The 14,502-nt window shown below is 41.0% G+C and overlaps 1 protein-coding gene across 1 annotated transcript in view; it reads left to right on the top strand.

The window, feature by feature from the left end:
- The first annotated feature begins 618 nt into the window (after positions 1 to 618).
- The window catches only part of DCT (dopachrome tautomerase), a 33,759-nt gene continuing 19,875 nt past the window's right edge, over positions 619 to 14,502 (top strand). Inside the window, 4 exon segments of the mRNA NM_001284466.1 lie at positions 619 to 1,006; positions 9,910 to 10,209; positions 12,821 to 12,921; positions 13,055 to 13,221. Of these exon segments, the coding sequence (NP_001271395.1) occupies positions 619 to 1,006; positions 9,910 to 10,209; positions 12,821 to 12,921; positions 13,055 to 13,221 (956 nt within the window).

Genomic DNA, 14,502 nt, shown 5'->3' with positions numbered 1-14,502 from the left:
CCCGGGAAGTCTGAGGTCACAAGCTTGGCTGGGGCACATGAGCCCAGATAATGAAGATGGTTTTGCCCTTTTGAAACAAAGCCAGCAACTGTATGCACTTCATTATACACTTTGGGTCATGTGCTAACAATGAGGGTTTCTCTAATACTAATCCCCCTAATGATGGCTTCTCCCAGCCCTTACACAAACCCCACCAGGCCCCGTGGTTTGGCACGCCAGACAGAATAAAGGCAGCACGGTGTTTGGCTTTTGAACTGAGTTCAAGGCAATTAAAGTTATGGGTAAGGAGGGAAGGAGGGGTTTAGAAATACCAGTATAATAAGTAGTATGACTGCAGTACCCCGTAAATTAACTCAATTAGACAAAGCCTGATTTAACGGGGGAAAGATGGTGAGAAGCGTTACCCTCATTAAATCTGGCTGTTAGAGGTGCTTCTAATGGTATTAAATTTGTTTTAGTTGTTTGAATCATATAAAATAGTCTGTGCGTGTGCACATACACATGTGCACACACGTAGGCTCTGCGATTTTTGTAGGTATTTTTTAAGGAGGAGAGAAATAGAACTGCAAAACAGAACTTTATCAACTCCCCCACCCCCCTAAACCAAAAATCGACTGAATGCAGGCTCAAGAGCTCAAGAGTGGAAGAGGAGAAGGGCAGGATAGGATCAGGGAGTGGAAAGCAAGAGGGAGCTCTCCTGCTGATAAAGCCATGAGCCCTCTTGGGTGGGGGCTTGTGCTCTGTTGTCTGGGTGGTGGACTCCTACCTGGAGCCTGGGCACAGTTTCCCCGGGTCTGCATGACCGTGGACAACCTGATGGCCAAGGAGTGCTGCCCGCCGCTGGGTCTGGAGCCAGCCAACATCTGCGGCTCTCAGGAGGGCCGGGGCCAGTGCATGGAGGTGCAAACTGACGCCAGGCCCTGGAGTGGCCCCTATGTCCTGCGGAACCAGGATGACCGAGAAGGGTGGCCAAGGAAATTCTTCCACCGGACCTGCCAATGCACAGGTGAGGGAGGTGGGCAGAGCTGGGCATGACCTGAGCCAGGTGGGGAGGCCCCCACTGGGCAAGGAGCCCCTTCTCAGGAAGAGATGAGACTCTTAAAATTGTTAGACTAGGCTTTAAATGGCCAACCAAGTTTGTTTTTCACAGGCAGTGAACTGAGTAAGGCTGATGTCTTGGTTATATTTCTCACACCCTCTAGGATATCTAGTTATGGAAACCAAATGAATATAACATGGGCCAAGCCTGGTTATGTGAACTCATGCCAACATGCCATTGGCTTGTTTGTTGGAAGGGGAAGCTAACGAGCTCCAGAGTCAGCTTTGAACCTCAGAGCAAGTCCTTTCAAGATGGATTCAGTGGCCTCCCCTTCTGAAATGGGTTTGCACTTGTAGAAGAGGGGGGTGGGTAGCCTTGGCATCTAGAAGACAGGCAGGCGTCAAAGGCAGGTGTTCCGTGGTCCCAGCCTCAGCCTTTCTAACGTTTTGAACAGGTCTCAGGTAGAGTACATCTTGCTAGTTAAGGTTCTGTCTGGGTTGTCACTCTGCCAAAGTCAGAGGGATGTGGTAGGACAGGGCTTCAGTGAACTGGGGAAGAAGAGTCATAAGATAACAATGGCTTTTCCTGCTCTTACCTCAATTGGATGTGGGCCATTCGAAATTTGCTCAGTGTCCTTCTTTCAGACCTTGGTCTCTCTTACTACTCATTTCTTTGAAATCTCTGTGCATTTCTTATGCCTCCAGCTCTTCTGAGCCTTCCCAAATCCTCAGTGGAGTCTGTCTGTGTTCAGGAGCCATGCACTGCAGTGATAAACACTCAAAGGCTGGCAGGGCATTTGACACACAGCGCAAGCAACAACTTTAGCAAAGCACTTGGCCATTGTTCTACAGCATCTAGCTGCACAACAAGTTCTCCTTTTAAAATTATTATTATTATTATTATTATTATTACTTACATTCACACATGGTAGGGAATACAGATAATTGGGCTATGGAAGGATACAAAAAGGTAAACTAAAAAAAAAAAAAAAAACCAAAAAGGTAAACTAAGGAAAACTACAAAGGACTTGGATGTTGGTGTAGGAATGATGTTAGTTTTTTTAACTTGCAAAAATTCTGGCTGTATAATCCTTTTGTAGTCATATTGTTAATTCTGTGATTCAAAGGAACCATTAGTTTTGTGTTGGGTATTCATTGTGACAAAAGTATATTGAGCATATTCTATCCATTTTTTTCTAAGCTAATTGAGCACTGTCTTCTATAGACAGTATCTCATGGATTCCCATGGCTTTTGTCTGAGAAGCAGCAGGTTTCATATTGCCTGTGTGATCTAAACCACATTATATAGTAACTTCTTTGTCTATGACTCAAAAATTCTTCTAGAACCCTTATTTCTGGGCCAATCAATGATAGAGTGCCACAACTTACAATGGTTCCATCTCCATTTATGAAATCCTGGGGCAGAAGATATTAAGAAATCAGATATGACTCTTACCTCTTCTTACCATCATCTGCTTTATATTTCTGACCTGTCTATCAAGTTTGTTTTGTTTTGTTTTGTTTTGTCTTCTAAAAACGGGGATGGAGAGAATAGAGAATAACAGAATAGAAGGGGTAATTATAATCTCCCTTTCCAGAAGGAAGACCTATAAATACTCTTCTAGAAGTGGCAGGAAGTTAGGGTCACAGTGGCCTTCTTCCTAACATAAAAAGGGATCCTCTGTTCTGAGGAGGATAAACATATACCTAGGAGGCAGTGGGTCAGAAACAGGATTTGTCCTGTGAGTCCAGACTGTTAAGGACATCACATATCTGTAGGCCAGTCCAAGGAAGCAGAGTTCCCTCGGCGTGTATGGTTTTTTACAGCTGTTATCAAGGGCATGGCTGCTCTTGAGACCAACTACTAGGCTATAGCTCCCCACCCCTCTTCTATGATTTGATCTGTGTAGACTCATTCAGGACCATAGCTCTTTCCATACCAATTCTGGATGGCTCCACTTATGTTGGCTAGCTTGTCTTATTCTTTGAGTCTCAGAGCATCAGACCAAGTCCTAGTGGATGAGCTGGGAACCAATTTATTATAAATAGTAATGATCATTCTGTGATGGGCCACATGTCCCAAAGCAAGACCTAGGACCTTCATTCAGCTTATTCTCCCCTAAAGAGTGAGTTGCTTGCCTTCCAGCAGTAGCTCTTCATGGTTGGGGATGCAGTCTTCAGAATTTAAAACTGACCTTGAAAAAAAAAAAAAAAATAAAAAAATAAAACTGACCTTGAACCTCCAAAAGCTCTCCTCTCTGGTATCTTCATAATTTTTTTGCAAATAGGGCCCTAGGATTCTTCTAGGACACCCAATATTTATTAAGCAAGAGATATAGGTTAGCTTCTGGAACCCACATTATTGATGTCCTGAACTTTGTTAATGCAATGGAAAAACAAACAGACCATTTATCCATCAAGGGACATTTTTAAAAAAAAGAGTTTATTTATTCATGAGAGACAGAGAGAGAGAGAGAGAGAGAGGGAGAGAGAGAGAGAAAGAGAGAGAGAGAGAGGCAGAGACTGAGGCAGGGGGAGAAACAGGCTCCATGCAGGGAGCCCAACATGAGACTTGATCTAAGGACTCCAGGATCATGCCTTGGGCCGAAGGCAACACGCTAAACCGCCAGCCACCCAGGGATCCCCTGTTTTTAATTTTTGAGGAAGCTCTACAGTTGTTTTTTTCCATAGTGGCTGCACCATTTTGTGTTCCCACCAACAGTGCACAAGGATTCCATTTCTCCACATTTTAGTTAAGTGGTATAATGGATGTATATTAAAAAAAAAAAAGGGAAGTCATGTAGTATGTGACAACATGGATGAACGTAAGAGGCATTATACGAAGGAAATAAGTCAGTCACAAAAAGATAAATAGGATATAATCCTACTTATGAGGTTCTCAAATTTATAGAATCCAATAGTGGAATGGTAGTTACCAGGGGCTGGAGAGTGAGACATAGAGTTAGTAATCAGTACACATAAAGTTTCAGTTAAGCAAGATGATTCACCTCAAGAGAGCTACTTTAGAACATTGCACCCAGTGTCAACAGTAACATATTGTACCCTTAAAAAATGCCTTAAGGGGGTAGATCTCATGTGAAATGTTTTTACCACAATAAAATAAAATTTAAAAAGCTACTCCATAGTCTTCACCAGCTTCAAGCTGGTAAAAGATATAGCCTAACAAAGAGAAATAAAAACAAACTCTGAAGGGGAAAAATCCCCTAAATTATATGCTCACATCCTCTAGAGAGAATTTCTCTGTTCTCTGGAGGGATAAATTGAAACCAGAAGCTTACAGAACTTAATTGTCAGGAAGAGACGAATTTCAGGAGACTTTGGCATTGGCTCCTCACCTTATATGTCTCACTTGCCAGCTGGCATTTCTGAGAACATATCAGTTGCAGTTGTTTTTGGACTTTTGGAAAATGTGCACACTGAATAGTTTTTGAACGGTTGGTGAACTTCTTGTTTGTACAGTGACCAAGTGCCTCTGTTTATCCAATCTCTGAAATGGGAATGATGATGAACCACACTTGTAAAACCTTTTTGAGCTCTGTAGATGAAAGGCTTTATGTGAGTATAAAGTATTGTTATTAAAATAATAGAATCTCTAATTAAAAGGAATAGGCTATTTAGAGCTCCTTGTAAATTCACTAATCGGTGGTCTTTAAGCATATTTAGTCTAATAGCCTTCTGAGGTGAGCTGATACAGTTCATGTAGGAACATGCACGGTTTGGTTGTTCTCACTTTTTTCCATTTCTATCCCCGTCCTAAGTAGGTTTAGGACTTTGTCTTTTTAAATTTAATTTTTGCCAAGGACATACTCAATGGTAGATAGATTGGTATCTAGGGATCCTTTGGTTTTGTTTCTCACTCCATTTTCCAGTAAGATAATGCAATCTTTTCTAAAAGGCCTGTCTCCTTGTATTTTTTGCTGCTGCTATTGGTAGATTAAGGGAATAAATGAACTGAGCTTAAGTTGATGTAGGGAACCACTAGGGAATCTAAATTAGAGAAATAAACATTTTGTGCATGGGACTTCCAAGTGAAGACACTTTTCAGTTGTCTACAGCATTTTAATGAAGTCTTTAGGTCACATTTAGAAGCTCAAAACATAAGAGAGGGGCAGCCCGGGTGGCTCAGTGGTTTAGCACCACCTTCAGCCCAGGGTGTGACCCTGGAGACCTGGAATCGAGTCCCACGTCAGGCTCCCTGCGAGGAGCCTGCTCCTCCCTCTGCTTGTGTCTCTGTCTCTCTTTCTCTCTGTGTCTCTCATGAATAAATAAATAAAATCTTCAAAAAAAAAAAACCAAAAAAAACAAAAAACATAAGAGAGGCCTGACTACAGAACTTTTGGAGAGATGCTGGAAAAGGAATTTTTTACCTTTCTAGGGCACAGGTCAGCTCACATTCAGACAAATGCTTTCTTTCTTTCTTTTTAAAATTTATTGGGGTGTAATTGATATATGATATTATATTATTTTCAGATGCACAATACAGTGACCTGACACTTGTATACACTGTTCAGTGAAAGTTAATACCTAGTGATGTTGACTATATTCCTCATACTGTACGTTACATCCCCATGACTTCTTTATTTTGTCACTTGATGTTTGTTCTTCTTAATCCCCTTCACCCACTTTTGCCTCCTTCCCCACTTCAATTCTTTCTCATTATTCCTTCTACGTTGCTTTTCAGAGGCAAGGATGGTTTTGTAAAAAGAAACATCTTTGCTCAATATAATTGTAAGGCAGCTCTGGTCTTCTGAGTCAGAATTAATCATTTTGTCTTTTGTCTTCTGTGGTGTTTGGTTTATTCTTCTGTTTTCACTTTTCCCACAGTTAGACTTGTGTTGGTGGTCCTATTGCACATGTGCCCTTCATCTCCTGGATGAAGGCATTGTGCCTTCTTCTTCTTCTTCTTCTTCTTTTTTTTTTTTTAAAGATTGCATTTATTTATTCATGAGAGACACAGAGAGAAGCAAAGACATAGGAGGAAAGAGAAGCAGGTTCCCTGCGGGGACCCTGATGCTAGACTTGATCCCAGGACCCCAGGATCACTCCTGAGCCAAAGGCAGATGCTCAACCATTGAGCCACCCAGGGGTCCCCATTGTGCTTTATTTCTATCTGTATCTTCTAGTAACTAATGCCTTTTATTCAATTATTCATTGATTCATTTATCACCCACCCAACCAATGGTTATGTAGCCCCAGTTATGCTAGGCCCTTCAGGTATAAAGAGGGGAAAAACATGATTTTTTTAAGGTGTCCACAGTGCAGTTGATGAGGAAGACAGACATGAAAATATTTTTTACCATACTGCTTGTAAGTGGCATCTAGTAATAATAATAACACTTAATATAGAACTTACTATTCCAGACACTGTTCTAAGTGCTTAATATGTTAATCTGCTTGTTTTCCACAAGGACTTTATTAGGTAGTGCTCTCATCCTAATATGACAGGTTTGGAGAAGTGAAGTTCAAAGTTACAAAGCATGTAACTTCAAGTGGGAACACACCGAGTGGGAACACAGAGAGAGGCATGCTGAGTTTTGACTGGCCTTTAGGTGGCAGGTGTTAATGAATGATCTGTTGAATAAATAAATGAGGGAGATAATTATCTATTGATAATTTTGTTTCCAGCAACCAAAAATCATTGTAGAAAAGGAAGTGAAGGAATATTAAAACTCATGGCATAAGTTATAAATTACTCAATTTCAGCAAAATTTAAAGACAAGTTTTATGCATTTAAATGTAGAAATGTATTGAATTGATTATTATAAAAATTAGGGGGAGCTATTCCTTAGCATTTTGAAGGAGAGACTCACTCTTCTATTGTAAAGCGTGGCTATTTATTCATCTCCAGTCATCTGGCGGTAGGTAAATAGCTGGAAGCTTGGGCATTTAGTATTTTTTGGATGTATTTTTTTCACTCACTCCTCAAAAATATTGCTGTAAAAGTTGCCAGAGAAGGTGATACATTTTAATCAAAGGGGTTTTGAAACAGATATACAATTTTAGTAGGTTTCCTGAGGGGGGAAAATAACCCTAGAGCTTGATGTATAGCAGCTGGTACTGTAGTAGTTGTTCAATAAATATTTATAAATAATTTGTACGTAATAGCTTCACTCTAGTAATGTAAATTTTAATGTTTAACCAAAAATATTAAAAAAACATGTTTCAGTCTTGGGACTAGTAGAATTTTTTCCTTTTAATAATTTTTTATTTATGTTCTCATATGATGTTACAATATAAAAAACTACAGCTAACTGAGCTCTGTGAGGATACATAGGATATTTTGTATGTTACAAGGAGGGTAGAACCCAAATAAATTACCTTAAGAAAAATTCTTCCTACTCATGATATTTTTAATGACATTTTCTTTAACCATAAAAAAATCTATTGGGTTAGTAGAAAAGGAGGACTGTGTATTTTTGTTTACATAATACAAATGCTAATTGTTTTGTTTCATGCTATTGTACAATTTTCTTTGTCTTTAGAAATTCAAATGATCCTCTCTCTGCTATGGTCATAGCATTTTTTGCTTACCTCTGCTTTGCTATTTACAGTCTATCAAAATTATTTGCAAGGCCTGCTTTTCCTCTAATCCATAAGGATAGGGAGAAAAAGAAGAAATTTTTATTTTAAGAGAAAAAATATTATGTATATTGGATTATCTACCACATGATTTATACTTTTTTGTTTTTAGTTAATTTTTCAAAAAAAATTCAGCTTTATTGCGATATGGCTATAAATAAAAGTGCACGATTTTTAAAGTGCACATCGTGGTAATTTGGCTTTATGTTTCTTTTATTCATTCAACAAATATTCATTTTGTACAAGGCTAAGCACAGACCTAGACAGTGGAGAAACTGTCTTCCAGTTGCCTGTATCTGAGACAAGTAGATAATTACTGTTGGTGTGATCAATCTAATGGAAGGGGCATAGGAGGTTCCAGGGAATCCAGGGCAAGAACATCTGACCCGGACACGTAGAGTCAAGGATGACCTTGTAGACCACCCACTGTGAGGCTGCAAGCAGGTGTAGGCAACCCAGGCAAAGAGGAATTTAAGGAGATGAGGGGAAAATGCTGTGGACTGAAGTAAGAGCAAGTAAAGAGGTCTGGAAAGGGGAATAAGGGGAGGAAGAGGAGGAGGAGAGCAGAATTGGTCTCCACATTAATGCTTTATGTAACCCTTCTTTTTTAAAAAATATTTTTTAAATGTATTTATTCATGAGACACAGAGAGAGAGAGAGAGAGAGAGGTAGAGGGAGAAGCAGGCTCTCTGAGGGGAGACCGATGCGGGACTCAATCCCAGGACCCTGGGATCACAACCTGAGCTAAAGGCAGACGCTCAACCACTGAGCCACCCAGGTGCCCCTTTATGTAGCCCTTCTAATCCCTTGGGAGATAAGCATTGCCATCCCCTTTGGTTTCGACATTTTGCTCCAATCATACTTAAATGTTTACTCCCTAATTGATTACCACCTAAGGGATGAGGTGCTGGTTAAACCAAAAGCAGTAATTAAGACTGAAAAGGGAAAAGTCAAGGACAAGTTGAAAGGATTTCCACTATAGATGCTAATCAGAAAGATGCTTAGTTCACATGACTAGTACCCATTCCCAGGTTGATACAGCAGAGACATTTGTGCTGTGGATGGGGAGCCCTGCAGTGATTTGCACTTCTTGATACCATAGTGGCTAATTTACCTTTATGACCTGCTAGTCTCCATCACTTTTGTCTTAACTCTGTCTCCTTTGTGAAATAAACCAGCTTTTGTAATGTTAGATTTCACCTAAATTCCTGGAAATCAGCTTATTTATTTTGGTTCCACCTTGAGCTTGGTGTTTGTTCTCTTCCTTCTCTAAATCCATGGAATCACTCTGTGTTGGCCCTTTGGTGTGTGCCACAGGATAGCAGGGCTCAGCCGCGTGGACACCCAAGAGTGCTGTGCAGCCCGGGGGAGGGGGGGATGTGGGGAGGACATTGTGTGTGTGGGGTGACATGGTGTGGGCAGGGACACCTGCATGAGCCATGAGAGGAGGGAGATCTGGGAAAGTGGCACGTGGATTGGTTTGCTAGGGCTGCTGTAACAGAGTGCTACACACTGGGTGGCAAAGAGAAACTCATTGTCCCACAGTTCTGGAGGACTGAGGTCCCAGATAGAGGTGTCAGCAGGGTTAGATTCTTCTGGGGCCTCGCTCCTGCTTTGTCCAAATTTCCTCTTCTTATAAGGACATCGGTTGTATTGGATTTGGGGCCACCTAATGACCTCATTTTTTAACTTTATTAAGCCTTTGAAGACCCTAGCTCCAGATATAGTTATATGCTGAGGAACTAGGGGTTAGAACTTCAATGTACAAATTTTGAAGGGACACAGTGACATGGTCCACCCATAACAGCATGTGAAACCTTTCATCCTCCTTCTTTTAGGGATTTTATTTATTTGAGAGAGAAAGAGAGATAGAGAGCATGAGAGAGGATGAGAGGATGGGGAGAGGAGGGAGGAGGAGGGACAGAGCAGAGGGAGAAGCAGGCTCCTCACTGAGCAGGAAGCCCTACATGGGGCTCTATCCCAGGACTCTGGGATCATGTCTTGAGCCCAAGGCAGGGGCTTAACTGACTGAGTCACCAGGGTGCCCCTCTTTGCTGGGAGTATTTCTAAGGAACTCCAGTACTCAGTTCACTTGAAGATGCAACCATTTCAAGAGAAGAGTAAAGGAAGGAAATTGGCTTTCTTTGCCCTCTTGTAAACACCTTTATCTTCTCTTTTCTTTCCCAGAGCACAAATTCAGAAATTTCTTCCAACTACATAAACTGACTCCCTCTTCCATCTCTCCTTTTTTTTCTTTTAAAAATGAACTAGGACATTATGGTGGCTACAACTGTGGAGTTTGCAAGTTTGGCTGGACCGGCCATGACTGCAATCAGAGGAAAGCTCGGGTTATTCGGAAGAATATCCATTCCTTGACTCCTGAGGAGAGGGAGCAATTCTTGGAGGCCTTAGACCTTGCAAAGAACACGACACACCCGGACTACGTGATCACCACACAACACTGGCTCGGCCTGCTTGGGCCCAACGGGACCCAGCCACAGATCGCCAACTGCAGCATTTATGATTTCTTTGTATGGCTCCATTATTACTCTGTTAGGGATACTTTATTAGGTAGGTTTTTTCCTTAGCCGAGGGTATATTATTATCATTTGGGGCTGCGGGGGAATGGGTGGGGAAGTAATTTCAGGCAGGTTAATTAACAAGAGAGCAACCTCAGGGAGGGTTAGGCTTATGAAAGTCATAGGATGATCAAATGCTGCCTGAAGCTACAATGAAACACTTTCTACCAGTATGTTGGCTGACTTTTGGGAAAATGTTTTCTCCGGTAGTTTGTGTTTTGGGTTCAAAGTCTAAACTCTCCTTTATGAAGCTGTTAATCCTCAAAGGCAAGAGTTGGTGAAGCAGAGGCAAATTCCTTTTGATTCTAGAAGAAAACATGTCAAAATCTGGCCACAGAAGCCTTCTCTGACATTAGTCCTCAGATTAGAGGAATTAACTGGACATGCGCTAAAGCACATGAAGCTTCTTTGAGCAGAATTAGAGTGTTTGTGTAGAAAGTGCATTTTATTAAACTCACGTGTGTTGGTCTTTAGACTTTTGAGTCATTTATGGTGTCCATAATATGGTGCATCGCTGCTGGGATCCTCGGGTTTTTTTTGGAGTTGTACTGTCAAGGAAGAGCATAAACTACTCCAGCGGGATCCCTGGGTGGCGCGGCGGTTTGGCGCCTGCCTTTGGCCCAGGGCGCGATCCTGGAGACCCGGGATCGAGTCCCACGTCGGGCTCCCGGTGCATGGAGCCTGCTTCTCCCTCTGCCTGTGTTTCTGCCTCTCTCTCTCTCTCACTGTGTGCCTATCATAAATAAAAAATAAAATAAAATAAAATAAAAATAAAAAACTACTCCAGCAATGGAGAGGCAATGTAGAGTTCCTCCTGAATTAGCCCCTTGGACTGTTAGAGGGAATACTCGGGAGCATGGTGCCCTGCCTTTCTAGATCCTAGAAATTGGGGGCCTGTGTAAGACTTGGAATGGGGGGGATGTTTGTTAGGAACTTCATTAATCTAGTAGGACCAGTTATGCCCTCAGATATTTCTTAGTCAGTGGATGCCACAGATGCTGCTTCACTCCAGGGAGATGTGAATCCATTCCTGGTTCTGCTTGGTGCAGTTCTTTTTTTCTTAAAATTTAAAAAGATTTTATTTATTTATTCATGAGAGACACACACAGAGAGGCAGAGACATAGGTAGAGGGAGAAGCAGGCTCCCCATGGGCAGCCTGATGGGGGACGATCCCAGGACTGCAGGATCATGACCTGAGCCAAAGTTAGACACTCAACCACTGAGCCACCGAGGCATACCTTCCTTTTTCTTTCTTTTCTTTTCTTTTCTTTTCTTTTCTTTTCTTTTCTTTTCTTTTCTTTTCTTTTCTTTTCTTTTCTTTCTTTCTTTCTTTCTTTCTTTCTTTCTTTCTTTCTTTCTTTTTTTTCTTTCTTTTCTTGGTGCAGTTCTGAAGCTTTGGCTGTACCTATTATCTCCACCTTTGGGGCCCCTTGTTGGGGTCAGGGTGAATTGAGGCATCCAGCTCCCTTTGAATAGTCAGATTCTCACTAGAATTATCTGTCCTTGAGTTTATCACTGGTTCCCCGTCGCTTGATGTCACCTCATTAGTTTGTTTTGGAATATTAAGCTTTGTTCTGAATTAAAACATTTAAAAAGGACAGACTACATAGCCATGAGCAGCAATAGCATTTCTTTCCTCAGTGTGAGTCCTTTAAAATCTTGCCTCTCAGGTAAGCATCTGTCTTTCTTTATCAATAGATAAGGAGGCTCTTCTGGCTATAAACCTTTATAGCTTTCCTGTCATCACTTGGAGAAATTTTTGCTTTATGAGAGGATAGTATCTCAAGAGAGAAAGAAGACTATAGTTTCTGGTCATACCTAGGAATTAAATTTATATTCGTGTCTGTTCAGCTCTCTGAAGTTATTATAGGTACTTTGAAAAAGAACTAAAGTTAGCGAAAGTTTCTACATAACCATCAAAAGCTGTTATGAAAGCGGAAGAAGGATGGAACAGGCAGTAAGGGGGTCATTAAATTGCCCAAAGCTTTTCACTAAAACTGGCAGTTCCAGTGGCCAGCCAAATTGGTTTGAATATATTTTTCTCTCTTCTAGTCTTGGCGACCATGCTTGTCAGCTAGTGGTTGTAACTGATTGATGGCTGAGGCTAAATCCATAGAAGTTCTTTTTGGTGACATAAATGCCTGAATTAGGATGAAATGTAGTTGAAGTTGCTTTATTATTAATTAATCCCTCTCTTATAAATGTGTGCATTTGTAAGGAATAAGTTAGAAAATGTCTTTGGAAATATAATTCACTGAGGTCTTGATGATCGAATCCTTCGGATATGCTTATTTCATCTTGCTGTAATGTTACTTAAAAAATTAAATATTTGGCAGGGACTCTCAAAGCTAAAAGTGACCTGAATGTTTCTAGATCTCTGTTGACAATCAAACTTTTGAGAGATGGAGAATTTATCCTAGAAGTGTTAGTTGCTTCTGAAATTGTTTTATTGTTGTTGTTGCTTTCAGAGAGATAAATTAAAAAAAACAATTTTTTTTTCAATTAAAACAGCATGGACTTATTGGCTCTGCAGGCACATCCCACTGGCATAAGATTTCACATTTAAAATTCCATGATCTTTAATGTTTCCCAACTGTTTTAGGACCAGGGCGCCCATACAAGGCCATAGACTTCTCACACCAAGGTCCTGCCTTTGTTACCTGGCACCGGTACCATTTGTTGTGGCTGGAAAGGGATCTCCAGGTTGGTCAAAACTAAGCATTTGGTATTTTTAATTTTGCATTTGGTCAAGACCCATGTTAGTGTTTGCTTTATATGCTTTCTTATTGCATTTGATATTATGAGTTAAATAACTGGCTGTGCATTTTGCTTTTAGCAACTTATCGGCAACGAATCCTTTGCTTTGCCCTACTGGAACTTTGCTACTGGGAGGAATGATTGTGATGTGTGCACAGACCAGCTTCTTGGGGCAGCGAGACAAGATGATCCAACTCTAATTAGTGAGAACTCAAGATTCTCCAACTGGGAAATTGTCTGTGATAGGTAAAGTCACATGTACCTGCAATAAAAATCCAGAGACCATATTTTCTTATGCATTAGAGATGGAGAGGCACTTTATATTTCAGTTTTGAATGCATGCTGGGTTCTTTTTACATGTTTCCGAAAATGATTTTCCTGAGGGAAGTGGGATTTAAAAGAAATTCTAAGCCCTTTTATTCAAAAAAATTGAGGTATAGAAATCACACTTGTGAATTGAATGTGCTTGGTTATCATTTCTAGATCAACTGTTTTAAAATTAGAAGTAGGGGATCCCTGGGTGGCTCAGCGGTTTGGCGCCTGCCTTTGGCCCAGGGCGTGATCCTGGAGTCCCGGGATCGAGTCCCACATTGGGCTCCCGGCATGGAGACTGCTTCTCCCTCCTCCTGTGTCTCTGCCTCTCTCTCTCTCTCTCTATGTCTATCATAAATAAATAAATCTTAAAAAAAATAAAAAAATAAAATTAGAAGTAGTTTCTGCATTCAGCCAAACATTTCTTAAGTACTGATCATATTCCAAGCAGTGTAATCATTTTTTTTGTTTTTTTTTTCTCAAGCAGTGTAATCGTATGACAATACAAGGATGAATAAAATCGAGCTTCCCTTTTGCATATTGTTTTATATTTACCAAGGCAGATTGCTTGTAAACAAATTATAGTACAGTGTGAAAAGTATCATGATTGATGTAAGAGCAAAGCTAGGAAGAGAGGGAAAGTCTCTAAGAGGCAGAGGCACAGACCTCAAGCAGATGTAGGGGAGTGTGGTAAGTCTGTCCTAGGTAGAGGGAACATCATGTCTAAAGCTGGAAAAGTCTCTGGTAACACCCTGGGATGGCTGGACCATAAGGCGAGAGTGAGCGGAAAGGGACAGGGGATGGAGCAGGGCAGAATGATCTCTGAAGTATTGAAGAACACATCATAAGCAAATTGAAAAACCTGCAGCCCATGGAAAATCCTGTCCTCAGTGATACCTTACTTTGTTTTTTTTCTTGACACACATCTCAGAAAAAGATTCCCCAAGAGGCTCCTCTGCCTTCCTTTATTTATCTGTTTCCTTCAAATCCTCTGTTTTTTAACCCTATTGCTACCTAGCTCCCCTGCCCTGTGTCTTTCTCCTGCTCCATGGCACTGAGCTTCTTTGTCAATGCCTTCCTTCAGTCTGGGCATATGCATGTTTGCAGGGGTGTAGGCCAACCTAGCAGGGATCCCCTCTCCTACATCCTAAGCTTTTCCTACAGCCTGCTGGATAATGCTCCACAACATGTAGGGATGTAATAAGTGCTCTTTAA

This window comes from Canis lupus, chromosome 22, assembly GCF_011100685.1.
Source record: "Canis lupus familiaris isolate Mischka breed German Shepherd chromosome 22, alternate assembly UU_Cfam_GSD_1.0, whole genome shotgun sequence".
Lineage (NCBI taxonomy): Eukaryota > Metazoa > Chordata > Mammalia > Carnivora > Canidae > Canis > Canis lupus.
This window is presented reverse-complemented; position numbering and strand designations above follow the sequence as displayed.